General features: G+C 40.4%; 1 protein-coding gene across 1 annotated transcript in view; it reads left to right on the forward strand.

Annotated features, from left to right (window-relative positions):
• The first annotated feature begins 1047 nt into the window (after nucleotides 1–1047).
• COL9A1 (collagen type IX alpha 1 chain) overlaps nucleotides 1048–27497 on the forward strand; it is a 62134-nt gene continuing 35684 nt past the window's right edge. The window contains exons 1-14 of the mRNA XM_058802408.1: nucleotides 1048–1061; nucleotides 1393–1466; nucleotides 2831–2908; nucleotides 3042–3174; nucleotides 10102–10498; nucleotides 15461–15538; nucleotides 16288–16308; nucleotides 17302–17376; nucleotides 17940–17975; nucleotides 18085–18147; nucleotides 20063–20116; nucleotides 21344–21379; nucleotides 26215–26238; nucleotides 26554–26607. Of these exons, the coding sequence (XP_058658391.1) occupies nucleotides 1048–1061; nucleotides 1393–1466; nucleotides 2831–2908; nucleotides 3042–3174; nucleotides 10102–10498; nucleotides 15461–15538; nucleotides 16288–16308; nucleotides 17302–17376; nucleotides 17940–17975; nucleotides 18085–18147; nucleotides 20063–20116; nucleotides 21344–21379; nucleotides 26215–26238; nucleotides 26554–26607 (1137 nt within the window). The remainder of the gene's footprint in view (nucleotides 1062–1392; nucleotides 1467–2830; nucleotides 2909–3041; nucleotides 3175–10101; nucleotides 10499–15460; nucleotides 15539–16287; nucleotides 16309–17301; nucleotides 17377–17939; nucleotides 17976–18084; nucleotides 18148–20062; nucleotides 20117–21343; nucleotides 21380–26214; nucleotides 26239–26553; nucleotides 26608–27497) is intronic.

A 27497-nucleotide genomic window follows, 5' to 3' on the forward strand; every position in this document is an offset into this window, starting at 1 on the left:
ACCCAGTTATTTATCCAGACACTTATCAGACAGCAGAGGTTATTGCATTTCCTATATTCCACACTTTGAAAGATCTGGAAATTTAGGCTGTTATTAACCACAATATCAGTAGTCTAGAGAAGATGAAACCTTACAAATGTGATGTATAAGAACAACCTATCATACTTTTCCATACATACATGACTGTGGTTCCTGTGAGGACCTTCTGGCTTTTTATTATAATTTCCTTGATCTTTGCATGCATACAGATTTCAGTTTCTCTCTCTCTTTTTGTATCTGGGAGAACAAATATGAGTAAATGTCTTTGTGTGTCCAAGCATATGCAATAGTCTCATTGGAAAGGGAGTGCTTTATCAATGGCAACAGAACAGGAGGCTGCTTAATAATAGTACCTATGTGTATGCCTTGGAGGTTAGAATCTGAGCAATGAAAACCCTTTTACATAACCTGTTTTATTCAGAAAAACCAACTGGGACCTCACCAGACAGGTTTCTCCTGATAAGTAAAACAGTGAGAAATGGAAATACCTTCTTTATAGGGCGGGGATTTTCTTCTTCTCAGAACTTTTAGTCTTAACACCCTATCAGGGTCACCAGCTTCCTCACACCTCCTGTTACATATAGTTCTTTCCCCTGCCTGGCTGGACAGCAGATCTCATCATCCAGAGACTCACATTTTCCAAACTGTGAGTGAAATGTGAGTGAACTCACATTTTCTGTATCTCCCTGCCCTTGTGCTGCTGAAAGAAGCAGACTTTAATTTGCTCTCTTGGCTTCTTTATATTCAGCTGGCTCCAGAGGTCCGCCCTCAGAGCCCACCAGGACCCACATGTCTGTCCAGCCTCCACCTCCTTCCCTTGGAGAGATTAAAACCAGCCCAGCAGCCTGCACCTCCCTCTCTGCAGGGTCCTGGTGGGGCAGGAGCTGCTGTCTGCACCCTCTGCTGCACTCCCCGTTGGACTAATGAGAGGGAAGCAGGCAGTGTGACGATTTACCCTGCAAATTCACATGAGAGAAGTGAAGAAAGTGAAGAAATCCAGCAGTGAAGATGAAAAGCCACTGGTAAGAGAACAAGTGGGATTTGGAGACATCTGTAAATAAGAGATTATTATAGAACAGTGAAAGCTGTCCTTGCCAGCATTATACGAGTGGACTACAACAGAAAGAGCTTTCTTGACATATTTTATTATAAGGCAAAAATAAAATGTTGTCATGTAAAGAAATTATCTTGCCAAAGAAATTGTCTTGTCAAATCTGTTAGCAGATCCTTAGGTGGTATTTTATCCTTAGGTGGTATTTTATATGTTTAATATGCATGGCTTGGGGGAGAAATTTAATAACAGAACCTGTCAGAAACCATAGATTCATGCTGGAGTTTTCTTTCTGTTTACAGGAAAATTACAGCTTTCTTTTACCTGTGTAGTTTTCTGTGGTCTTTCATCTCAGCCACCATCCAGCACCAATCAAGTAAGGGGACAGATTTTATCTACATTTTATCTTTGTGTAATTTTGAATGTCAAAAGAATTATTCTGTGTTTATTCAAAACTAAAATCCTCTATAACTAGCCATCACACAAAGTGAGACCTGTCTATGTGCATTTATATATGCATGAATGGGTAGAAGGATATATATGAAAACCAGGAAAAAAGCAAGAGCTGTGTGTGTTGCTTTAAATTTGCTACTAGATGTATTTTTAAGGTAAGGATTAAAATCTGGATGTAGATGGCAAGTACAGGACACAAACCTTGCCTGTCTTTCAGCGCTTCTAGTTAGATATTCTGCTACATGTGGCAATAACCTGGGCATAAAATGTAAATGGCTGGATGTCAGCCATATGTCTCATCAAAGAATATAGAATGAAGTCTTTTCTAAGGTGCAATGTGTCAACCTGAATGTTCTCTTTAAGCCTATGTTGTCAGAAGGAAACCCACATTTAGGGTTGAGCCTTTGCAGCACACAAGAGGCTCTCTGTAGGTTAGAAATGCTTCTCCTTCCAGCTTCCACTCTTCATTTTTCCCTACCCACACTCTGCTAACATTTTCCAGATTGACTTGGTACTAGACTTGTACATGGCTCTTAAACTCTTCAAATAAATACTTGTTTTTCCTTCTTTGATTCTGGGTATCTTGTAGGTCTTATGGCCATGACAAGGTTTTTTGATATATAATATTCTGAAAAATAGGATTTTTAGATTTAGTTTCCTCAAACAAATTTGGTAAACAAAAAGGTCTATAAGGTCTTCTTGCCACCACATTACATTTCATGAATGTTCATTTCATGAATGTTCATTTTCTGATCAAATCTGCCACAGAGGAAAGTGGGAAAGCTTGGAATACCAGAGAGGATGGAAAAGATGCCAACTGATTCACAACAACTTCTTTAGTTGACATGAGGTTTGTTTAAGTTTCCTTGGGAGTAGAGAGACTGTTGATTTAGGTAACTGGCCTTTTTTTTTTTTTAAGTTTGCTTGAACCACTAAAAGTTACAACCCAAAACCTCCTTACACAGCAGTCCTTCTTACACTATTACTATTTCTCAACAGCTCTGCTAGAGAAGAATTATTATAACACTCTCATTTAAAGGCTTGAAAAAAGATCAAATACCATATCAAGTTCCTGTTTTTAATTTGGAGCTCTCTAGAAAATATTATTATTTTCTTATACCTCTTACTTTACTGAGTACAGTTTAAATTATTATATACCTCTAATTATTAGCTCTATTTATAGCTCTGTTTAATTAATAATAATCTTACAGTTGCTCCCATTGATTTTATAAGGTGATCTGTGGCAATGTGCAGGTGCATGGTTAGTAACTTCACCATTTTTTGCAGGACTACCAGCTATTCTGGGTGCCAGTCACAGAATTGATATCTGCCCGACAATCAGGATTGGCCAAGATGACCTACCAGGCAAGTAGCAGCCTGACTTTTTCAGGAAAAAGCTGCTGTTAAAAAAAAATCAGGTTATAGTCTTCTCTGTGACAGCACAATTCTGAAATAAAATGAAAGTTACATTATGGATATGTATATTTTTTTCTTACAGGCTTTGACCTGATTTCTCAGTTTCAAATAGAAAAAGCTGCTTCTCAAGGGATTATCGAGAGAGTAGTGGGATCCACTTCTCTACAAGTAGCTTATAAATTGGGACCCAATGTAGACTTCAGGATACCAACCAGGTAATGCCTTCCTTGTTTGGCTTTAAAATATAGATATTTTGCAATCTTATCTTTTAAGTGGTAGATCTCCCACCAGCTAGATCACCTAATTTAAAAAGTTTTCAGAAGAGGAAAGAGGAATTGAATTTTTTTTTCATTGCTACCACCAGATCAGACTAATTCTGTAGCAGCAATTTCAGGGATTTCCCTCTAACCACTGATATTGCTCAAAGTGCCTCAAGATTTGCTTATGCTAAGGGATTCACCTCTAGAAAGCAATGTCAGAAGTTGCTGATGATTTGAAATAGGGAGGCAAAAAAATGTAACAGGAGGAGAGAGAAAAAGTTTTCTTAAAATATTGACACAAAGGGATTTCTCAGCATGTGAGGATTGCAGAGATGAGGTAGGATAAGAACTCACTGATTCTGAGGTGAAGGGGTTTTTCATTGTGTGCTTCTTTTAGGTAACAGGTTAGGGTTAGGGTTAGGGTTAGGTGGTCACTTAATCTATAAAAGTTGAAAATTATTATTTAGCATGTTACAGTGAATTTGTGATAGAAGTCAGGATTTAAGGATCAAATTGTGTTAGTGCTTTACAGGCCAGACTTGCTGCTGGTGAAGGAATAGAGACAGTACAGCAGGATAGAGATGTCTTTGCCAAATTTAGGCAAGTCTGGATTCTTTTCCAGCACCTTATGTAATTAAGAATGCCTCAATTCAGCAATTAAGTGGCAAGACCATTAACTGGACTACTGTTGCAGCTTGGAATAATTGGATTGTGAAGTGTTTCTGTCTTACTCCACCTATCACTAACAACTTTTCTAGCTGCAATCCTCCCTGGCTCCTACCTTCATTGCCACCAGATTAAGCTACTTTAGAGCTTAAGTGTTTGGTTACCTTGGGCTCGTGGCTACTTTCACTCTGAAACACAAATCAGGACTGCTGGTGCATGAATGTGAATCCAAACACAGACAGCAAATGGGATCATCACTAAAAATGGGAGATTCTCAGATGAAAGCAGCAATATTTTCACTTTCCACGGGCTAGAATCAAAGGCACAGGAGTTTTTGACTCCGTGCCATGGTTTCTGAGCCCCATGCCAGAGTCTCAAGTCCTCCAGGGCAGCCAGAGGAATATCCTGGATTCCGACATTTAAGCTTTTTGCTATGGTTCTAGTGAAATATGTGCTTGATATACACAAGTTACCCCTGAACAAACCTATGTCAACTGTGTTACTCCAGCATCTGAGCTGACTCCTGCCATTGGGGTCATTGGCCCAGGAAATTAATTGAAGGTTTGAGCCCCGACCGTGCTCCAGTTCCTCAGTGAGATGCTCCTCTGTCCCGGGGCAGAGCTCACTGCTCTGCTCCAGAGTTATTTTACAGCGTGGCCCCCTCAGTGGGCGGGAAGAGGAGGGAAAGGGAGAGAACGAAGGGCAGGGCAGAGAAGGAAGGGCAGGGCAGGGCAGAGCTGGACAGGGCAGGGCAGAGCTGGGCAGGGCAGGGCTGGGCTGGGCAGGGCATGGCAGGGCAGAGCAGGGCAGAGCTGGGCAGGGCAGAGAAGGACAGGACAGGGCAGGGCGGGGCAGGGCAGAGAATGACAGGACAGGGCAGGGCGGAGCGGGGCAGGGCAGGGCGGAGCGGGGCAGGGCAGGGCTGGGCTGGGCTGGGCAGGGCATGGCAGGGCGGAGCGGGGCAGGGCGGGGCAGAGCTGGGCAGGGCAGGGCAGAGAAGAACAGGGCAGGGCAGGGCAGAGCTGGGCTGGGCAGGGCAGGGCAGGGCGGGGCAGGGCAGGGCAGGGCATGGCTGAGCTGAGCGGAGCTGCCCGGCCCGCCCCGGCTCCCGGAGCTGTCCCTGCCCGCGGTGCTGAAGCGGCGCCGCCGCGGGCCGGGCTCACACGCCGGGCTCACCCTCCGGCCTGAGCGCCCCTGCTGCATCCAGAGGCGGGGCAGGGAAAAATAGAATGAGTTTGGGAAAAATGGCCAGTCTGGCTTTCCCGAGCTGGCTGGCTGATATAGCCCAAGTGCCATGGGAGCAATGGGGTGGGACCCTCATCAAACACGTTGGCAACAGGGAAATAATTTTTTAGGCTAACACATGATGATTAATACTAGGGCAGAAGAGCCCATTTTAGTGGCTATACGGTATGGCAGTGAGAGCTCAATTGGATGGGCATGGCTCAGCATTCAGTCTCTGATGTAGCAATAGCTTATGCCTTGAAAAACTCACAGAACTTCCTTAAAATGCTACCGAGTTGTAGCTTGGTCTTTTTGCTGCTTTGTGTGCTTGCCCAGAAGTATATCCCAAAATGAACCAAAAGGATTGCACACAAGTCATAACTTAGCTTCTCCATTCATCAAAATAAATTTCCATTGGCCAGTGCTTCTTCTAGAGTAAAATCTGCTGAAGGTTCAATCCAGTGTTCTCCATGTAATGGCATGGTGTAATAACTTGGTGTGGATCTGCCATGACATATAGCTGTTTTCACTGGATGTGGTGAACCCATCATTTTTGAATTTAATCTGTGTATGTGTTTAGGCGCCCACCAGTTAGGAAGTACAAAATTAATCCTGTTGATTTGGATAATAATTGGTTATTTTTAATGGAAATCTTTAAAAAAGATATATATTGACACAAAGAAATATGTTCATGACACTTTTTTTATATGTGGGAAAAGGGCTAATTATCATTGTGCATTGGATGAAATCCTAAACCTTTGACTTCATGAATGCAACTGTCATAGCACACACACACAAAACCCCAAACAAAATAGGGAGGAAGTTTATAAAGCTTTATCAGTTACTGGAAATATCCAGAGAATTTCAAAGGCCTATTTTCTGGTGCTTTTCCCCCCCTTTGGGAATATTGCTTTTCTGTGAATCAGCACTCCTCAAGTGAATGTGCTCAAAGATCTGGGTTTTTTTACATTCAGCCACCAAAGCTCTTCAGGTGTATCCCATCCAGATATTGATGAGGATGCTGAAATAGAAAAGACAAAATGTGGCTAGGAAGCTAATTAGGTCATAAGAGAATTAATTAGCTCGGAAGTGGCTGTTTCTGAATAATAAAGATCAGCTGAGGGTAATGAGTCCTAACAAATGGCTTCTGGTTAATGACTTAGGACAGATGCTTTTAAAAGTGCTGAGCTAAGTTTTATTGTTATTGCTTGTTCAGTTGCTGCCAGGCAGGGTGTGCCAGGTCAGCTGTGAGTCCAGGCAGCTCCAGGAGAGGCAGCATGAGTGTCTCCAGATTGACCAAAAGAACCTCAACCCTGGGCACGTGATACTGCATTATCATGAGAACGGCCACAGCAATTTCCACAGCCACCTCCAGTGGGTTGTGCTAACATTTCTAAAATCTTTATTTAGCAAAGACTAAGTTAAGTCAGTGAGCAATGGAGTTCACCTAAGAAATTAACTCAAAGACCCCCAAATCTAATAAAATAAACAGTTACTCTGTAGAACTTAAATAGGTATATAGTTGAGCTTCTAACATAAGTCTTCTGCTCTTGGTTAATCCTGGGCTCACTGGGATGGGTCAGGTCTTTCCTCACCATTGTCAGATGACTTACTTTGGTTGTATTGAAGCCTGGGTAGGACTTAGCTTTGAAATCTCAAAGAAATCTTCTTGTTAAGTATTCATAATACAGGATTAGTGAAAATGTTAGGTATTTATTTAAAAATATTTAAAAGAAATAGTAGTGCTTCAGAAGTTCCCCTAGATGAACTACAAATGTTTCAAACTTCCCACCCTCCAATACTTTAAAAAATTAGGCAAATAGTCGAATATCCGATAAAAAAAATTGACCTAATCTTGTATTCATAAAACAACTGAAGCAGTTAATAATAGTAGGAGTATACAAGAAAAGCAGGACTGGAATGCTTTCTTACAAACTGAAGAAAAAAATTAAATTAAAGAAAAAGATCTGATGGCTCATATCCTGAACAATTTTAAATGGATAGGAAATAGATTAGGAATAAATCTGGATTTTAGCCTTTAAATATGTTTCCATATAAATTCTTTCTTTGCTCATTTACCTGAATCTGTTTAAAATGCATTGGTTCTCTTCCATTAATCAGTGGAATTGAAACATCTGTGTTAAAAACAATTTCCAGAAAGAATTTGAGTGCTTATACAGCTTTCAGCTGTTCAATAAAGTTACAGCATCCACCACTCTTCACTTGGCAGTAAGATGGAGGAATAGCTTCTCTACAATTGCTTATTTAAATATCATGCTAAATTTGCCATGGTTTCCAAATATTTAGCATTTTAAGTTGCTGATTTTGGAAGGGTTTTGCCTATATAAGGATTACAGGCTTTGGAAAGAAATGTGTTCTGAAATACAATTAAACCACTATAGGATCATTACTGTTGGAGTAGCTGAGATGAGCATATGTCTCTGATTTGCTTGTAGAATTATAGGTATAAATCTTACACAGTAACAGTCCCCTGCAGAGTACCTTTCTGGTGATGGGTCATGCTTCACTGTGTTGAATCATGTTACCCATACTGAGTCTTTAGTCTAAAGGCAGCAGTTCTTCTGATTGGTTTTTAGTCTTTTTTAAAATGGGAATACTTTTCCATGTTTGTGCTCTGAATATTTATCTTTAGGGTTTGATATATGTTTCTTATAATCTGATTTTCTCTTACCAACGTCAGAAGCTCTTACATTATTTCTCTTCTTTGCATATCTTCTGAAAAACTGAACATATTTCTTTCCTATTTTAATGTCTTATAAAAGGAGAACCCATGTAATGTCTTGAAAAATACTAAGTCTATAGCTAAATACAGTGCAAAGAATTCATTTGTCAATCTGGCATAAACAACCTTCTAATCAAAAAATTTGTACATGTACTAGGGGTTTTTGTTTCTTTTCTTGTTTTGTTTTTTTGGCAGTAGAGTTGTGTCAGCTGAGGTCGAATGAGAATGTGTGTGATAGTTTAACGAGTATTGCCATGACAACAAAACTTAGCAGTGCAGAGAGATGCTGAAAACCTCTTCACAGAGGATCTGGGATTAGTACTGCTTCTTTTAGGCTCAGTGTATCAGACACCCTGGTGTCACTGAACTTAACAGGGAAAGTTGAATGTCACAATGAGGCTATTTAAAAATTACCTAACAATACCACTTTCAGTGTGGTAGTAGAAAAACCAGCTCTTCTGCAAGAACAAATGAGATTCAGCATCTGAAGAGATAAATGACCCAGCTGAGCTAAAGTTTTAGCAGTAGAGGAGATTTTTAAAAGAGACTTTATAGAGGAAGGACACATGTTGAACTGGATCAGAAGCTTAGTAAGAGTGAAGGTATGTCTGAATAGGGAGAAGAACTATCTTCCTGGAGAAGAAAAGAACATATATGCTTATTGCGTAGGCCAGAAACGTAAGACAAAGAGGAATAGGGCACAGTAAACACTGCAAAGGGCTCAGAACTGAAGGCAAGCTACAATATCCACAAGGTGACATTTACATCTGAGAGGGCAGTATAAAAACTGAAAATAAATGATGACAGAAAACAATGAGTTAGATAAAATCCTATCTAACAAAACCAGGTGGGGCAGGACTTCATCCTCAGTCAAGAGACACAATTCAGAGCAAAGCACAGACAGATTAAGGTACTGGCAAGGAGCCCCCTCTTCCAGCTTTGTATGTCTCCACACCTTTTATAATGAGCTAAACATTTCCCTGCCTTATACCCCAGCTCTCAGGTGTGTGCAAAGGCTCCTGGGGAAAAGGAGAGACACCAGCACTGCGGGTACTTTATTTGTAAGCCGAAGCTGCTGCTGCTGCCAGGCTTGCTGCATCCTCCCTGAAATCTGCTGAGGCTGTGCCGCTGCCTGCTGGAGCACAGCTGCACTGCAGCTTGGGACACTACAAACTAGGGAGATTGCTTCTGGAAGTACTCTCTTTCTAAATCAGTAGTCATCAAGCATACAGAATAAGAGCTCATAGTTTTTTTGCTTTTTTTCCCCCATAGCCTAGATTCTGAGATTCACTAATGCTATATAAATAGCTGCTGAGATAGGATTGATCTGCCACTCAAAAATCATCTTTTTTCAAGATGTCTACTTGTTTGAGAAGTTATCCTAATGAAAGCTGGGACAAAATAGCTCGGCATGTCTTCATGCTCAAGAAATTTATTTAAACTTATCCTTAAATGTGGGTAGATGGCAAGTAATGTATTGATGTTGACTGGATATGACACTAGAGTTTTATGATCCATAGAATAAATATGGAAAGTCCAATTTCTTAAATATTGTACTGTGATACATTTGAAATAAAAAAGGACTTGACCGTTTTGCACAGTGACACAGCCAGTGCTACCTGTGTTTCCAAAGCTCACCTTATAGGAGTTGCTAAAATATGGGATATTTTATATGTGGCAAATCTGTTCCCTGCTACTTGTAGTCTTGTGGTTTAATGTCACAGGACATAGTACACTCTGAGTGAGGGTTCTCACCACATATTTGTCAATGATTTCTGTTGAAGTGATAGCTTATACCTTAACAAAAGGATTATTGGCAGGGAGAACAAGAAAATGCATTTCCAAAAGACATTCTTATGCCTTCAAAATCAAATCAGATCTGCACTTTCTCCCTGGTCATTGCAAAGTCCTAAACTGTTGACCGACTTTGTAAGTCTAACAGTGGGAAACAGGATAATTGTAGGATATACTTTCTATCTCTAAAGTAGGAGTTAGTTGTTGCTCCATCCATTATTCTTAGAAAGGTTTATCATAAAAATTGTGAAACATTGGAAGAACCCACACTTCCGAACCAGTTCTTTTGCCATTAGTAACACCTTCTTTTGGGGCTCAGCATGCAGGAGTGCACTGATACAAGAATGGTTGAGATATGGTTCCACTGAGTAATGGTTTCTCATTAGTCTATGGTGATATGTGGAGCTTTTCAGAACAAATACAGAACAAATGTACTGTATTTTAATTCTACACAGTGCCATATATTCCAACGGATTGCCTGATGAATATTCCTTTCTAACTACTTTTCGGATGACTGGGGCCACACTTCAGAAATACTGGACTATTTGGCAAATTCAGGATTCTTCAGGAAAAGAACAAGTTGGAGTGAATCTCAATGGTCAAATGAAAAGTGTTGAGTTTTCTTATAAAGGAGCAGATGGAAGACACCAAACAGCATCATTTTTACATTTGCCTTTCTTGTTTGACTCCCAATGGCACAAGCTTATGATAATTGTGGAAGCAAACAGTGTCACACTTTTTATTGACTGTATTAAAATAGAGTCCTTAAACATAAAACCAAAAGGGAAAATCAACACTGATGGCTTTGCTGTGCTTGGAAAACTTAAAAATAATCCTCAAATTTCAGTTCCGGTAAGTTTCAAAATTTTTTATTTCTTCAAAAAGTGTTTTACATTAAATATGGGGTTTTGTTTTGTGGAATGCATGTTTAAGTTATTTCTGAAAGCAGAAATGGCAGAAAATAACTCATTGGCAGGTAAGTATTAACTTTTTTTTTTTAATTTTGCACTTATACCTTGTAAGTTAAGAGATGACCCAGGTTATGCCTAGATTTCAGAAATGAAAATTCCTAGACATCCCTGTACTTGTTACAACTTTGAAGAGTGAAGTGAGACATAATTTTAAACTGTATCTCACACTGTTTGCAAAAAATCCCGTGGACATGGGTTAACCACTGTTGTGTAAAACTGAAAGGGAAAACATTGCAACAAAAGAAGCATCTCATATTTCATCACCTCTGTATGTTTAGTTGCAGTATTGCCCTGGATTGAAATCAGTTTTACATGAGAATGCCAGCAGAAAGCTGCCCCATGTGTCTGAAGAGATCAATCTAACATGCTGTTGTAGATGTGGAAGAGGAAATTTCAATAGCTGAAAAGTCACTAATTCTGTTGAAAACAAGAGTTAGTCTTTGAAAATGTCATTAAAATAATCAGCTGGAGCTGATAATGTGGCAATTAGCATATTACAAATTAGCATGTGTATCTTAGCTTTGCTAACTGCTCTGAGCAATACTGATGGATGCCTGGATAGGTGGGATGATGAAAATATTACACATTACATATATTCTACGCATGTTAGTAGGATGAAATGCCAATATTGTTTTCCTCTTTGGAAAAGTAGATTAAATGCAGAGAAATCTATTGGTATTAGTGCAATAATTTTACAGCACCTGGTACACAGTGCTAGAGCAAACTGTGCCCTCCAATTACACACAGAGTCATCCCTTTAGAAACAAGGAAGGTTCCTTTGCCTCTTGAAGTAGTGATTCCAAATGGCAGCTGACAAGTGAGGAGAGAGATGTGATATCAAGGCCATCTTGGCCTTCTGTTGGGGCTCTGACTGACCTTTGGCCAGGACTGAAGAAGTGAGGAAAAGCAGAAGAGAAATCTTCTTGGAATCTTATCCACTTTCCTCTCCAGCCTGTGTTTTGCAGAGACTTTCTCTTTTCAGCCAGGTATACAACTGAGCAGCTTTGATCACCCAGGGCTCTCCAGGCATTTGCTAGGGAAAACTGTCTGGCATTAAGTTCTGCCTGGCCAGTGTTTAAGACTGTACATCTTCAGGCACCAGTGTGGGGCTACATTAATTATAGGACAACCTCCTTCAAGGATGAAAGGACAAAATGGAATTAAGGAATTTCTATAATTCACCATTTATAATGCAAAATATTTGTTTATAACTTTAGCATGTTTCTGGGAAGATTTGGTCATATGAAGTATATTTTATGAAAAAAAGTAAAATCTTTGCATGAGTTAGGCTTTAAAACAGGAGTATGATGCACACTTCTGGACAAAAAGAATAATGAAACACTGTAAGAAATTATCAGGGAAGACAGAAAGTAAGCAGGACACCATATTCTTAAACTGAGTTTGGATGCCTAAAATTACACTTTATTTTAGACAGAGCTGACTTAGGACTCACTTGACTGAATTGCATGGCCTGTGCTGGGAAGCCCAAAAAGGCAATGGTAGTGGTTCAACCTGATATTACAATAATGTAGATTTAGGAACCCCATAACCTCTGAGATGATGATAAAGGAATTACACAGTCAGATGGACTAGTAATTTTAAAATGTCTATTTATATTACAGAAATTTCCGTTTTAGCCTGTGTACTTTATTTTTCTTTAAATTGAGTAAATAAATCTATGTTTGGGCCTATTCTAGTCTTTAACTTGCTTGACTGTAAGTTTAAATATCTCAAAAGACTTGGCTATTTTATATGCCCTAGGCACAGCTTTTAATTTACTCCCAGGCATTGTTAAAGTATATTACTTCCAGTGGTAGAATTTTAAAAGGACATAAATTATGTGTTTCCCATTCGTTTTTGCAGCATTCTGGTGAGGGCCCTATTTATCTTGCAGAATAGGTCAACTTCTCAGAGGTGCACTGTAACACATATAATTTTAAAAGAGGTTCTTTATTGCTTGTTATTACAATGAGTGCCTAGGAGAATAATAGATACAGCTCCATTAGAAACTCCATCTTGCCTTCAGCCCTTACAAAGATTTATTCCAGGATTTCTGGAATGCTTTATGGAGGACAAATTTTTACACAGATTCACAGCTGCATTTTATCTTTTATTTTTTAGACAAAAGTATCAAAAAGTTTTGTCTTTGTATTGAAAAGTAATTAATATAATACATTATAAACTCTAAACAATATGAGATTTAGCATAATTTCAAAAGTGAAAAGGAATTTACTTTCTAAATTACATGTCTATAATAGGAAGGTAAGGGAATTAATTTCTTACTGCTCAAATTATAACTTCTGTGAGATTACATAATTGCCTTAATTACTGTGATTTCAGAGGCATTACCATGTTTTTTTCATAATAGATACCAAACACTTTGCTAGAAGTGACTCTTGGTCATTATTTAATTGACATTTCATGCTGCTAACTAGCTCAGGGAAGCTACATGACTTGTAGCATCTAAGAGGAAGCTGCTTGTCAATATTTGTTTCACAGGGATTAATTTACACCACAGAACAGATTGTGTCTGTATGCTGTAAAAAGTCACATCTTGTTTTTTCTTCACCCTGTGAAATTTCACATCCAGAAGGCTGAACTCTAGCTATGGAAAGCCAAATAACACTGGAATTGGCTGTAATGTTCAAAGGTTTTAAAAAGAGGTGCAAGGAGAAAGAAGCTCTAAAAGCCTGTTTCAGAGATGTTGAAAAATGGATAAAACATGTTTAAAATAGCTCTGGAATGTGTTGCAATTAAATGTATGTAGTTTATTCTTGGTCACTTAACAAATGTACAAACAGTTGACAGCAGTCCTCTCTTAGGAGAAACGTAGATGTCCTTGACAAGGTATTGTAGATAATCTCCAGATGGAAAATTGCTTAGCTCAGTTGTGCTTCCCCAGGAGGGGTGACTTCCTATGGATCACCACCAAGCCAGCAATAGCCACAGTGGTGCTGCTAAATGCATTCCTGTGGTTGATTTTATACTGAAAATACTACCCTACATATGTAGGTCTCATTTGCATTTTACCTAAACTTCACCTCTCTCAACTGATCAGCTGATCAATACTGATAAGACAACTGAAATACGAGGTTGATATTGAGATGTGCCAAGGTGGTGGGCATTTGCAGGAATTTCTGTAGAACTTAAGATGACAAAACAGTGAACAGTCAGACACAGTTAATCATATCTGTGCTGACTAAGAAATAAACATGAAACAGAAATTCTGTAGGAATCCTGCCAAATGTGTGTCAGGAATACTGATCTATGGGCTTTAAACATTCCTTGTAGTTACATCTAGATAGCAACTAAGCCCCACAGGGCCACTTGCTCACTCTATCCCACGGTGGGATGGGAATTGTAAAAGTAAAAGTAAGGAAACTTGTGGATTGAGATAAAGACATTTTAATAGGTAAAGCTCAAGCCATGCACATAGGCAAAGCAAAACAAGGAATTAATTCACCACTTCCCAATGGTAGGCGGATGTTCAGCCATCTCCAGGAAAGCAGGACTCCATCACATGTAGCAGTGACTTGGGAAGACCAAGAGCATCACTTCAAACTCCCCCTGCCCTTTCCTTCTTCTCCCAACTTTATATTCTGAGAATGTTGTTGGGGTCTGGGATATCCCTTTAGTCAGTAGGATCAGCTATCCTGGCTGTGTCCTCTCCCAAGTCCTTGTGCACCCCCAGCTTCCTCACTGATGGGGTGGGGTCAGGGGCAGAAAAGGCCTTGACTCCATCCAAGCACTGCTCAGCAATAACAAAATCACCCCTGTGCTATCAACTCTGCTCCCAACACAAATCCAAAACGCAGCTCCATACCAGTTACTGTGGGGAAAATAAGCTCTACCTCAGGCAAAACTAGCACACCATCTTTGGGTTTAAAAGGTTACATTTTAATATCTTTGCTTTATGATTACCCCTAAATTATCTGAGATTCATTTCTGAAAACTTTATGACTGCACTTACTCCTTAATAACACTGTATATTGATAACAGCATAATACCTACATGAGACATCTTCAAAATAATGGCATCCTTTAAATCATCTTAACTTAATCAACAAGATCATTGTGAAATACTGGCAAGGGAAAAGATGTCTTGACAGCAATGCTGGAACATATTTGCCCTTCTCTCACCTCTCCTTAATCAATGGGAAGCCAGTCACATATTTTACTATGTTGCCACCATAAGAGTTTTATTTTAAAATTTTTTTTAAAGTTAGAGATGTTTCCTATCAACATTTGTTTTACACAGCCTCAAGGCAGACAGAGTTAGCTCTCTTCTTTTCATAGGTGGTACAGAGCTGTATTTTGGATTTAGTGTGAGGATACTGTTTACAACTTACTCCTGTTTGGGTTGTTGCTATTGTATGGCTGCCTTGTAGTATTAAATTAGTATTAGTTCTTTTATATGTGTATTATGGCACTCAATTGGCTATTATTATGATGGTTTAAAAATGAGAAGTGGATAAAGGAGGGAAAGAATTGGCTCACAAATGATGGTGTCAGTTAACAGGTAAAAGAAACAAGGGTATTCCTTCTGTTGTGTTCCAGTCTCAGCACTCTGGAAACCGTGATGGCTGCAAACAAACAGAACAGTAGAGATGTGATAAAGAGGATTTCAGGAGTGGCAGCATCTCGGCCGGTTTATGCCCCTTCTTTAACATACCTCCACAGTTAGGGATGGGGGAATGCAGGGCAAAGCCCTGCTCCACCTGTAGCTATTGACATGAAATACCTAGCGTTTAATCCTCTGCCTGGTGTGCCAGTATTCCACCTCTTAGACGCTCGGTCAGCGTGACCCCTGACCCGAATAAACATGGTCTTTTCTCCTTTGCCAGTTCGAGATCCAGTGGATGGTGATCCACTGCGACCCCCTGCGCCCCCAGCGCGAAGGCTGCGGCGAGCTGCCCGCTCGGGTGAGACACCTGTGCCGTGCCGTGCCGTGCTGTCCTCTCCTGCGCTGTGCTGTGCCGTGCTGGGCTGTGCTGTCCTGCCCTGTGCTGTGCCGTGCTGTGCTGTCCTGCCCTGTCCTGTGCTGTCCTGTCCCGCCCTGCCCGCCGCTGCAGCCCACGGGAGTCTCATTATCTCTCCCCCCTCCTGGCCACCGATGCTCTTTTTTACCATATCTGCCCGGTGTTCGGTGCTTTTAGCAATCCAACGCCCCAGAGCAGCAGCAGCAGCCACTGCCTCATTTTAACCCTTCAGTGACTCTGTTTCTGCCTCTCCTCTGGCGAGTTGCTCGCCTGCTCCCTGCGGGCGCTGTGCCTGCCCTGCCCTCAGGGGCTGTCGCGGCCGCCCCCGGCTCCGCCGCCGCACCGGGGCCTGGCGGCGGGAGGCCCAGGGGCACCGCGGGGTCCGTGTCCGACCCGGCAGCCGCAGGGCAAAGGGTTAAGGAGCTGCTGGCGCTCCGTGCTCGCCTGCCCGGCCGCCAGCCCTCCTCCAATCCCCGCCACCCTGCCCCGGGCCGGGCCGCAGCCGGGAGGGGCTCCGGCCGCGCTCACCTTGCCCGCCCGCCCCGGCAGCCGCAGGCTGCTCCCTCCATCCATGGCCCGGCGCCTGCTGCCCCTGGGGCTCTTCCTGCAGGCGCTTTGCCTCGGCCTGGCTCAAGTAAGTTTGTTCTGACTTTGACTCTGCTTTGTTGTTTTTTATTTTTCCTCCCTCGCAGGTAACCCAGACGGGAATCGAGGTAAGTGCGAGGGAGCGGACGGAGCTCGGGGTGCCGGTGCAGAGGGAGGGACCGAAGGCATCCTTGCCGACCCCCGGAGGGTGTTCGTGCAGGGTCCCCCCAGCAGCTGCGGATGACACGGCCGAGGCAGGGCAGTGACACCGCCTGTGCCCTACCTGGCGAGCACAGGGCAGGTGGCACCGGCGGGGCTGAGCTCCACATGCCACTGCCGCTGGACGGAATATTTCTGGGAACTCTGGTATGTGGAGGAAAAGTGTCCAGAGCAGCAGCGCTGTGGGGACCAAGGGTCCAGGCTCAGGGCCCGGAGCAGCTTCCTGCTCACAGAGCCCCGTCGTGGGGCCGCGGGCAGAGCTGACTGCAGGGAGAACAGAGCCCCCCATTATAGGCACGCAGATGTGGATCTGCCTTTCCCTGAGTTTCCAGAGGCTGGCGGCGCCTGCTGCCTCCCCCAGGGAGCCCGGCGCTTTGAGAAAGCGCCTCTGTAGATGTTAATGTAATCCCGAGGAACCAGGGGAAACCGCTGAGGCTGTCAGTGAAGCACGGGTGATTTAAACTTCCCTTGCTAGTATGAGCTCTCAGGAAAACTGTCTCCTTTGTGTTGAAAGAAAGTAATTAGTGTAGTGCATTTTGGTGTTCGATCCGCAAAGATCACTTTTATTTCTGCCATGCTGTCATTGCCAGGGGACATTCAGATCCTGCTTTGTGGGGAGTGGACCCCACCTGGCCCTGGCAGCGTTGTGGGCACAGGAGAGTGGCTGGGCCCAGGGAGGGGGGTTTAACACCTTCCCCATTCCTTTGGTGAGGGCAGTGTTGCCAGTCCTGATAGTGATAGTCAAAGTAGGATACAGGGCCAGTGATATACATGGGGTGAGGATGCAGGTCCTTGTCACAGCTGTGACCTCCTGACTAACCCATAGCCTCTAGCTGTGTTCCCCCAGAACGGCTCCATGGCTTGCCAGGCTCTAATTGCTCCTTTCTTTTACTCCTTGTCAGAGAGGCCCCCCAGGTCCACCAGGCCCCCCAGGTCCACCAGGGCCGCCAGGAGTTCCCGGTATTGATGGCATTGATGTAAGTGTTTCCCATGCCCTGCCTAGGAAACAGGAAATGCTCTGAGCTGGCTCTGCGTTTTCTGTCAGCCTTTGATCTTCAGGAGTTTGAATCTGGCTGCAGATACAAGAAAAATTGATGGGTCTCATGCTCTGTAGTGGGCTGGAGTGAGTGGAGGAAGCAGATTTTCAGATTATCTTTGGTATAGAAAACTCAGGATTATTTATTTTGTGTAATCAGCATCATATGCTGGGATTATCTGCCATTAATGGGGTGAAAGTGTTTTATAAATCTAATCTCAAAAGAGATTACGTATTGATGCCCACTTATATGAAATTCTGATAAGGATTTGTGGCATTATTCCTGATAGGAGCTACTACATATGTTTCCTTGATTCCTGTCAGAAGTTTCTCTGATGATTTCTGTTAGTCTGTAATAGAAATGATATAGATTTAATATTTATTTTCTACAATAAGAGTCAGTTCAGGATTTTTTCTGGTAATCTGTAAATCAGTGATTTTCATGAAAGACTGTAAAAGGTTATTGCAGTTCTGACTAATACCTTCCTTTTCATATCTTGGTAGGGGGAGAGAGGCCCAAAGGGCCCCCCTGGTCCACCGGTAAGTGATTGCAGCTGCTTTTCCTTTGCTTCTGCTAGAGAAGAAATTCTGAGTTTTGTTTCTACTTCTCTCTATGAAACATGTTAAACTGTCCATTTAAATCCTGAAGGGTCCAGATGGGGATGCAGGCAAACCAGGATCCCCTGGGTTGCCAGGAGAGCCGGGAGCTGATGTGAGTACATTTGATTTTCTAGAATTTCCGTGTTTGTTTGTTTGTTTGTTTTCTTCAAGAAAAAAAGTAAATAAAGCACGGGGGCTGTCGGTGCTGCCACCTGCCCTGGAAAGGGCACTGGGCAGTGATCTCAGGGATCAGTTGATAGTGCTGTGGCCTCTGGAAGCCACCTCTGATCAAAGGGCAGAGCAGCAAGGGCATGAGGAAAGTCTGCTGCTGCATCTTCCCATCCTGTGGAAAATAATAGAGAAAAGTTTCAACGTCATCTAGTGTTGATGGCCTATTAGGTCTTGAATAAATTTGTGGCTATAAAAATGCCTTGAATAAATTTGTGGCTATAAAAATGCCTTCAAACATTTTTTGGAAGCTTCATATTTCTCTCTCTTGAGAGAACTGTTAAAAAGCACTTCTTGTTATGAAGCAAGATTTTTGCATTAGAACTTAGATGTTATGCCAGGAGGGAGGCAAGTTTATGTTTAATTTACAAAAACTTTTAAAACTTTAAAAATTTAAAATACCATAAATAAAGATTATATACCATAAACCAGCGTGTGAGAGGGTATTGCAAATTATATAAATGAAAAAGCCTAGTATCTATTTAAGGTTGCAGTGCTGTTAAATGTTAATATTTCATTTGCTTTGGGAAGAGAATTAGTGGACATAGAGCTGGAAGAGTGTTTAACTAAACTGTTCAAATTTCATATCTGTAAGAGGAAATGGGCTTTGTGAGTGAAATCTCATGCCACTTCACATCTTCTTGAAAAAATACAGGCCCACAACCCATTTGTACATGTCAAAACCCTATAAGCACATCTTTTAAAAGGCATTGCCTCTTACAATTTTCACTTAAGGCATAGTTTTATTTTCCTTGCCAAAATTAATGCAAACACAATCACATGAAACAGAATGCACTAAACTCAGCTCAGCTTTTGCTATCTGTTCACGCTTGTATATTCCCTCATATTAGTGGATGAGTGAAAATTTAATACCAGAGTACAGTCTTTTGAAATATTGAACCTTTTTTTCACTTGAAGAAAAAAGAGACCTGACTGTACTTCCACTGTCTATTCAAACTTTAATTGGTGTTTATGATTTATAATGCCTTCTGTGTTTAATTGGTGAGGCAGTTTTGACTTTTAAAATCTCATTTATTTAAAAAATTATTTCAGTGTCAGGTTTAATAGATTGTAAAAAGGTACTGTACAGTAGTTGCTTGTAATGATCATGTAAGCTTTCAAAATCAAATTGTTGGAAGAATTGTGTGAACACTGAATTGCTGGAAGTGTACCAAAAAAGTGGAAGTGTACCAAAAAAATAAAAGTAATAGATAAATATACAAGAAAAGCTCTCCTGGATGTCAGGAAATTTCTAAGCCATATAAACTGACTACAAAATTGGAAACAAAAGGAAAAATAAGAACTCTAAATGAATTCCTGGTTATGGTATCATAGTTAGTTTTTAATTTTAGCCAGATAGACAAATTCAAAGGGTAAATTTAAATTCAGCCTGGTGGCTTTCTGGGGTTTTGTTTTGTGTTGTTGTTGTCAATGAAACTTTTATTTGAAACACACAACATTGAAAGTTTTTGCTTTTAACCTTAGCTGTGAAATAAATTCATCAATCTCCCATTAGGAGGAAACAAGATCATGTGAGATCACATGCTTTATTTAACTGTGATTTAACTGAGTGATTCTTGAAGATACATATCACAGGCACTGATGTTTGTCACTAGAAGCTAGCACTTTAAACTTGTGCAGTTCTATCCGTACATGTAAATAAATATTTGGATTGCAAGGCTCCTGCAGTTACTAATTTCATTTAATAGCCTCATTTTTCTATGTTGTATAATGTTTTTTGTTGTGATTAAGAAAAACATATAACCCTTGAATTAACATTAGATAACTTACTTCCAAAGGGATTCACAGGACCCGATGGCTCACGTGGAGCCCCAGGACCAAAAGGACAGAAGGTAGGAACAAAATTATGCATATAATTGTCCTCGGCTGTTCCAATGGCCTGGAAAGGCTCGGGATGGCCTTGGGGCAGCCCACGCTCCAAAGGACGAAAGGAGTCTTCAGGTTTTTCGGTCTTCAGTGTTGTTTATTAATTCTTATCTACAATATTTTCTCTCGGCCCGACCGAGGTCAGCACAGCAAGCCAGCCACGAGTGCACTGACTGCCCTCGGGGCGGTCACTTATCTTTATACTAAAAACTATGTATAAGATATTTACCTTTTCCCCCCAATACCTTTCACCCTTATTGACAAGTGCACATTCAGTAAGAACCAATCCCAAAGTGCCACCACCACCACTGAAGATGGATGACAAGAAGAAGAAGAAGAAGGACAGGACACGCCCTAATTCCTCCATCTTGTCCCCTAAAAACCCCCCTGTACCGAAATTCCAAAACCTGTGTTTCACACTATAATTAATCTATCTCTTCACCATTTATCCCCGTGTGATCCTCCCATCCTCATACAGCTGTTATGTCCTGTGCAGGATCAAAATCCAACCACCAAACACTTCTGGCAACATTCCAGGACCTCCGAGCCCCCCAAGGGTTGTCTCGGTGACTCTGCACATCAGGACTGGTGTGCTGAGTTCCCACATATAATGATGGATTTTTATTTAAAGCAGCATATTTGTTTGTTTCTATGTGACTGATAAGGTGCTGCAACCTTTCTTACAATCCTAACATAGCTATAGAATACACATGTACTGGGCCCTTTCCACACAGCACAAAGGAGGTTCCATTGCCACAGCCAGCAGTAAGGAATGCTGGCTGGCATTACGTTGTTGACATTACGGTTGAGCATCTTCAGTAAAGTTGAGGCCCTTTCCATCTTGTATTACAATTGTGCCATTGTAATGTGCAGTGGGAACCAGCAAAGTGAAACCTGACTTCATCATCAGTTAAACAAATGAAATATAAATCAGAAGTCAGAGTAGGAAGAATGCTTGAGTTTTGGGGGGTGGGGGAATAAAAGGCCAGAGGCTGTTTCTTTTTAATACTGAGAGAGTCTTTCCTTTCTAGCAAGTCTTACTGAAACCAGCATAGCATTAATGAAATTAATAATACTTGCAGACTATGTCCACTAAATGATACCCTTCAAAAGGCGAGAGAACATTTTCCTGTATATTGCTTAAAAAACTTGATGCTAATGCCTCTTAAAAACTCTTTTTTGTTCTTTTAAAGGGGGAGCCAGGACTGCCAGGTGCTCGTGGACTTCCAGTAAGTAATGCATTTAGTGTTCAAAGAGGATATTTGCATCTTAAGTATTATTATGAAGGCTTCTTACCATTAAATGTAGTGAAGAAAAGCCCAAAACTATTTCTGAGGTTTCAAAAATCTCAGAAGTTACAAAAGCAGTACTTTAAGAAACAGTTTTGTCTTTATATCTAAGTGTGCAAATATTACTGAAAGGTTATATTTGGTTTGAATGCTGTAGAAAAGAAAGGAGCATGTGCGATGTATTCCCAAGTTTTACCATTCTTTTCCATCTCTTTGTGAAAATGCTATGGAGACCAGAGAGCCCAAATTTCATTTGCATAAGGGAGTCTGCAGCTATTCCTGTTTTCAACTTCTTGCCATGTGTTTAAATGGCATCACTGAAGTGTAAATTCTGTGAGACTCCTTGTACTGTTTTGCAGTTCTGTATGAAAACAGGCCAAAATATGAGAAAGGACATGAAAAGAGTACTGTTCCAGTTAGCATGCAGATGGATCTGATATCCATTTTTAGGGGCTGAAAATAATTGTAAGTTTTAGGAATTTTGCTGGTAGAAAAAGTGAATGATGGTTGGCATGTAGGAATTTAGCTTAGGAAAAACCTCAAGGAAGATGAGTAAATAATAACATGGCTAGAGTAAATTATAATAAGACAGCATATAATTAAAAGTTAATTAAAAATTAGATTTAATTTGGAGAAATTATTTCAATTAAATAGAAGACGTATGGTATTCTAGTATAACACTCCTTGTGTATTTGTATTTTTGACCTTTTCCTATTAACTTTCATTAGATTTATATTTAACAATTATTTTGATAATTGGCCAGAGAGAAAATTATAAAGTTTTTCTTGAAGATGTGACATTATAGACCTGTTCAAACTCAAGATGAATCACTTTGTGGACACTTTATTTTTCATGAATGCTCATTCTTACCTGAAAATTTGGTAAATAGTTAATATAATGGCTGGCTGGTCTGCAGGCTCAATATATGAGCTGAATTTAGTCACAGAAAACGGCAGAACTGAGGTAGGTTCTAGGTAGACTGAAACCCCTAGATTTTTCTGTTAGAGAGGGTTTTTTGTTTTGTTTTGTTGGTTTTTTTTATGCCAACTAGATGGGGAAGTAATTTCTGGGTTGTAGGCAATGTATATTACTAGATACAATCTAGCTGAAAAGAAGAGGTAGTTAAACTCTGTCAGGTGTGTTTGCTCAGATCACATGGGAAAAAATGATCAGAGGGATGGACCACCTGTCCTATGAGGAAAGGCTGAGAAAATTGTGATTGTTCAGCCTGGAAAAGACATGGTTTGAGGCTGACCTAATTGCAGCCTTCCAGTACCTGAAGGGACCCTACCAGAGAGCTGGAGAGGAACATTTTACAAGGGCATGTGGTGGCAAGACAAGGGGGAATGGCTTCAAGCTGAAAGAGAGTAGATTTAGATTAGATATTAGGAAGAAATTCTTTGCTGTGGGGGTCGTGAGGTGCTGGAACAGGTTGCCCAGAGAAGATTTGGTTGCCCATCCTTGGAAGTGTTAAGGCCAAGCTGTATGGGGCTCTGAGCACCCTGGTCTAATGGAAGGTGTCCCTGCTCATGGTAATATCAGCTAGGTGATCTTTAATCTCCCTTCCAAACCAAGCCATTCTGTGCTTCTATGATAGGAAAAAATGGGAAAATAAAACTGATTTACTGAAATACTTGGTTAAAGTACTGTGGCATTTTAGCCTGTCAACCAAAAGAAAAACTAAGCTGGGGGAAACATACATGGTTTTAGCTCACCATTTGCAGAATAATGCAAGAATAAGTAATTTAAAACCCTCCAGAATAAGTGAATGCATAAAACATGTACAAAGAGGGTTAATCTCAATTCGGAGGTAGAGATGTTAATTTGGGAAGGCAGGAAACTGGTCCAACTTGTCAAGGTAGAATGCTGATTCTTTTCAGAGCAGCAGGACTTTTGTCACCATGTTTTGAAACTGTAAAAGCAATAAATCTGATAAGATTTTGGAACATTGTTCAAAGCTGAGTGATTTTGTTTGCCCTGAGACTTTCAATCCTAAAGTGATAACGCTTCAGTGAACCTCAGTAGGGAATGCCTTTGGAGTTGTTCTGCTTCTGCTTAATAAGCAACTGAAGCTTGTATTTTCAGGTGAATCCACAGGAATATTTATAATGAGGAAAGGAGAATTCCAATTTATTTTAAAAAGAGAAAAGATGGATATGCTTAGTCAACTCATGTAATTTCCCTCGTACTTATTAAGATTTATCCTTAGACCTCACATGTTAGGAAGAAGCCTAGTGATTGATTTTGTAGCTTCATTGATGTTAACCCATACATGCTGAGTCCATATAGAGAGATTAATACTCAAAATAAATCTCCTAGGGAAGCCTGTATAAATGCAGTTTTCCTTCTGGTGAATGGCTGTATGCTACTGAAGAAGTCATGCAGCTACTGGAAGATTCTCAAAATGACCAGTACTGGTCATCTGACCTTTAGTGAGATTGTACCTACTAACAAAATCCACGAAAACAAAAAAAAACAAACCAGCAACAACAACAATCCCCACAACCCTGTTACCTAAACAAACAAAAGACCCCACTGTAGAATCCCAACAGAACCCACCTACTGTAAAAACAAAACAGAAAAAAACCCCAACAAACCCAAGTAGAAATGGTAGTGCCAGAGTGCAATGGTTCTAATTTTCAGATTCAGAGACTTTTGGAGAAGCTCTTTCTGCCAATGTGAAGTAATGGGGCTGTTTAACCTTTGCACTTCTTTGGTTTGATCCATGAAACCTCATTTACCAGAAACATAGTGAGCACAATTATGAATCTGCATACCGCCTACATGATTAATGGAGTGCTTTGGTGTAATTATGCACTGCTTTGAATACTTGTCAGTGGCTTTTTGCAAGTGGAGTAGTCCCTAGATAGTTATGCAAAGACTTCATTTTTCACAATAACTAAGTTGTTAAAATGCTCAGTACAAACAGAAAATCAGAATCCTTGGGTACAAGGCTAATTAGTTTTAAATTATTATCACTGTTTTTCATGCTCCTCTAGTGATATTTATCAGCCAAGTTAGGACTTCTGGGTATCTTCAAGAATGAATATTAAGGACATAAAGTTTTATATACAGCATTTGCTTCTCTGCTTCTGTCACCTCTTCTTCCCCAGAATGTACCCTGTCAATCTTCAGTTATCATCCCCATTTTTTACATTTTTTCCTGCTTCATAATTTTGTTTTAATTTATTCTCTTTGTCTCATCTCTTTGGTGGATAATCTTTTAAATGACAAGGTTAAAAAGTTCTTAGAATTCTTGTGATTAATTCAAGTAACTTTTTTATTCAAGTAATTTAAATATGCTGGTGTCTCTGACCTGTCCTGGTAGATGGAGCTGGGGCTGCTACATTAAGTGCATCTATTGCACTCTTCAGTCCATTCTCTCTTTTAGTTCCCTCCTACTTTTCTATGAGCTGATATTTGATGTGGCATATGGGGAGGACTGTGTGTATTTAGTGACAGAGAATTTGAAAATATTTTAAGGTCTATTAAAACACAGTGTCCAGCACAGGATACACTTGCAAACACTGGGCTCTTTGTGGTGGATAGCAGGGGTTCTTACCAGATTACAGGCTAGGTGCCTCTGAGACCGGGGATCGCAGACTCTGGGTTGCTGGCCAGAGTCCCTGCATTTTGCTAGGAAGGTGAGGAGATGCAGTGGAGTGGTCAGAGGAGGGGAGAGCCTTCTCCTGGGCCCCTGTGCGGGCTGGTCACAGTAGCTGTAGCTGCTTCTTCTGGTGTCATTGACCTTCCCTGCCTTTGATAGGGGGTGTGTTAGCAAGGGCTACTCCAATGAGACCTGCAAGCAGGTGGTTTCCTTCTTTCAGAGACAGGGGATATTATAATACTGAATATTTGATGCAGTGAAAGTTTGATTTGTACAGTCAAATATAGATATATATGTGATGAATTGTAGCAAGGCATTATGTAGGTTATGCAAGCTTATTTTCTGCTGTGTATTAAATGGTTAAAATAGAATGATTCTGATGAATGTTTGAAATTTTCTCCGTGTTATACTGACTTTTCTAAACAGGATTACAAATACAACTCTGGATTGACATTCAGCCCAGTTGCCTTACTACATCAAATCTCCTGAATATTTAAGTATATTTGGGATTTTGCATTTTAGTGTTTCATATATATCACCAACACTGTTCTCCATAAAATTTTCCATTTGCTTTAGTAATGCAAGACCAAGGGATCTGTTTTCTTAGAGGGAGTATATCATCCAAATAGGCAAAAACACAATTATATCTTGGGCATTTCTCGTTAAAATGATTCAGAACAACACTGATGGAAAATATAAACAGGAGAAGTTTGGTGTTCTTTCTCATAACCAAAACCCATAAATTCAATGGATTTAGGCCTCAGGGAAGCATGTGGGGAAAAAAGTTCACTTTTATTATAAATTCAGATGTACCTTTAGAAGGAAATTATTATAGCATAGATATATTTATCGTGGTACCTTATAATTAGCTAAACACAAAGCCTTTAATGTCTTCACTCCCTTGTGGATGTATATATGTTTATAAATATGTGTAATGGTACTGCAAGGCAAGTTAATCAGTAATTTAATATTCTCTGCTGATACCGACTACCTAATAATAAAATTGATTATTAACAGTAGTTAAACAAGTTTTCAAAACAATTTTGCAGAAACAAACAGGGGCTTTTTTACACCTTTTTTAATCTGAAAGACTCTGTTCTTGGAAAAGAGCTTTACTAAGTTTGGAATCCTCCCCATATTTCTGATCTCTTTTTTCCATATTTCACAGGGCAAGGGGCTTCTTGGGCCACCTGTAAGTATCAGTTTTACAATTCATAAATATACTGTTCAATGAATCTGTTTGAATATTTAATAAAGCTATTAGACTGCAATTAAAAGTAATTCAGTGAAAAAAGAGATGGGTTTAATCCTGATGTTCTATGGCTATTATGTATGTTTTCTTCCGCTACCCCTGAAGTGTTGTGTAGGTCTGTGGTATATGGGGCAAGAATATTGATGTCTGAAGGGATGGTTTGTTGTTTGTGAGAATTCCATGTTCCCAGTCCTTGGATGTTTGTTACATTGGTGTTATATGGTATAGAAATAATATTTACCTTGGTTGTTGCAGGGTCCAGCTGGTGCAGCAGGACTTCCCGGGGAAGTAGGTCTTGCTGGTCCACCTGTAAGTACTGCTGTGTTTGCTGAAAATGCAGGTTTATTCCATTAATAGAAGGTACTTAAAGAAAAAATGGGCCATCTAAATAGTATTTGGGCTATTACAGCATTTCCAATTTGTTTTTCTCTGCAGTGATCAATGGTAGAAGAAGGATTATGTTTGAAGCTCATCAGAAATAAGAACAACATGTAGCACAAAGTCAGGGCCACCTGTCAGATTAGAATTAAATATTTCAGAGTGTCCCATACTCTAATTCTCTTATTCAAGGAAAGCTGAAATAAAAAAGCAAACCTGACAGAAGTACAGGAAATGTAAACCTTAACTACTCAGACTACTGATTTTCATTTGCGCACCAGTGCACATGGCAGTTCAGTGTTTCTTCTCTGTCTCTCTCTAAGTGTGGCTCCATCTATTGACCTTACTGCTGAACTGTGCACTCAGTTTCACCAGACTCCTGTTTTGACACCACACTTAACTGAAATGGAAGCTGGAACCAATTGGTACTTTTCTACTTGAAATCTGAAATAGTATTACAATTTTATTTAATAAAACCTACTTTTAAATGCAATTATATAAATGAATTTAAAAAAGAATATTAAAAACTGCAAATTTGCTTCAGAAGATGATTCATCTAGCTCACTGTCTTGTCTGTAGGAAGGGCAAGAATGGATACCAAGGGAAGTGGACAGGCTATTTATAAAATGGCATTTTTCTGTCATACTGTCACACATTCTGTCAGTCAGTGGTAGTTCAGAGACTGCCTGAATCAGAAATTGCACCTGTGATGCCTTTTCAAAAGCTGCATGTGAGCCTATTCTCCATTAATGCAGTCAGCATCTGAATCCTTTTATATCCCAAGCCTCCATAATACATTGTAATGATGAATCCCATGATAT

Source organism: Ammospiza caudacuta, chromosome 3 (genome assembly GCF_027887145.1).
Source record: "Ammospiza caudacuta isolate bAmmCau1 chromosome 3, bAmmCau1.pri, whole genome shotgun sequence".
Classification (NCBI taxonomy): domain Eukaryota; kingdom Metazoa; phylum Chordata; class Aves; order Passeriformes; family Passerellidae; genus Ammospiza; species Ammospiza caudacuta.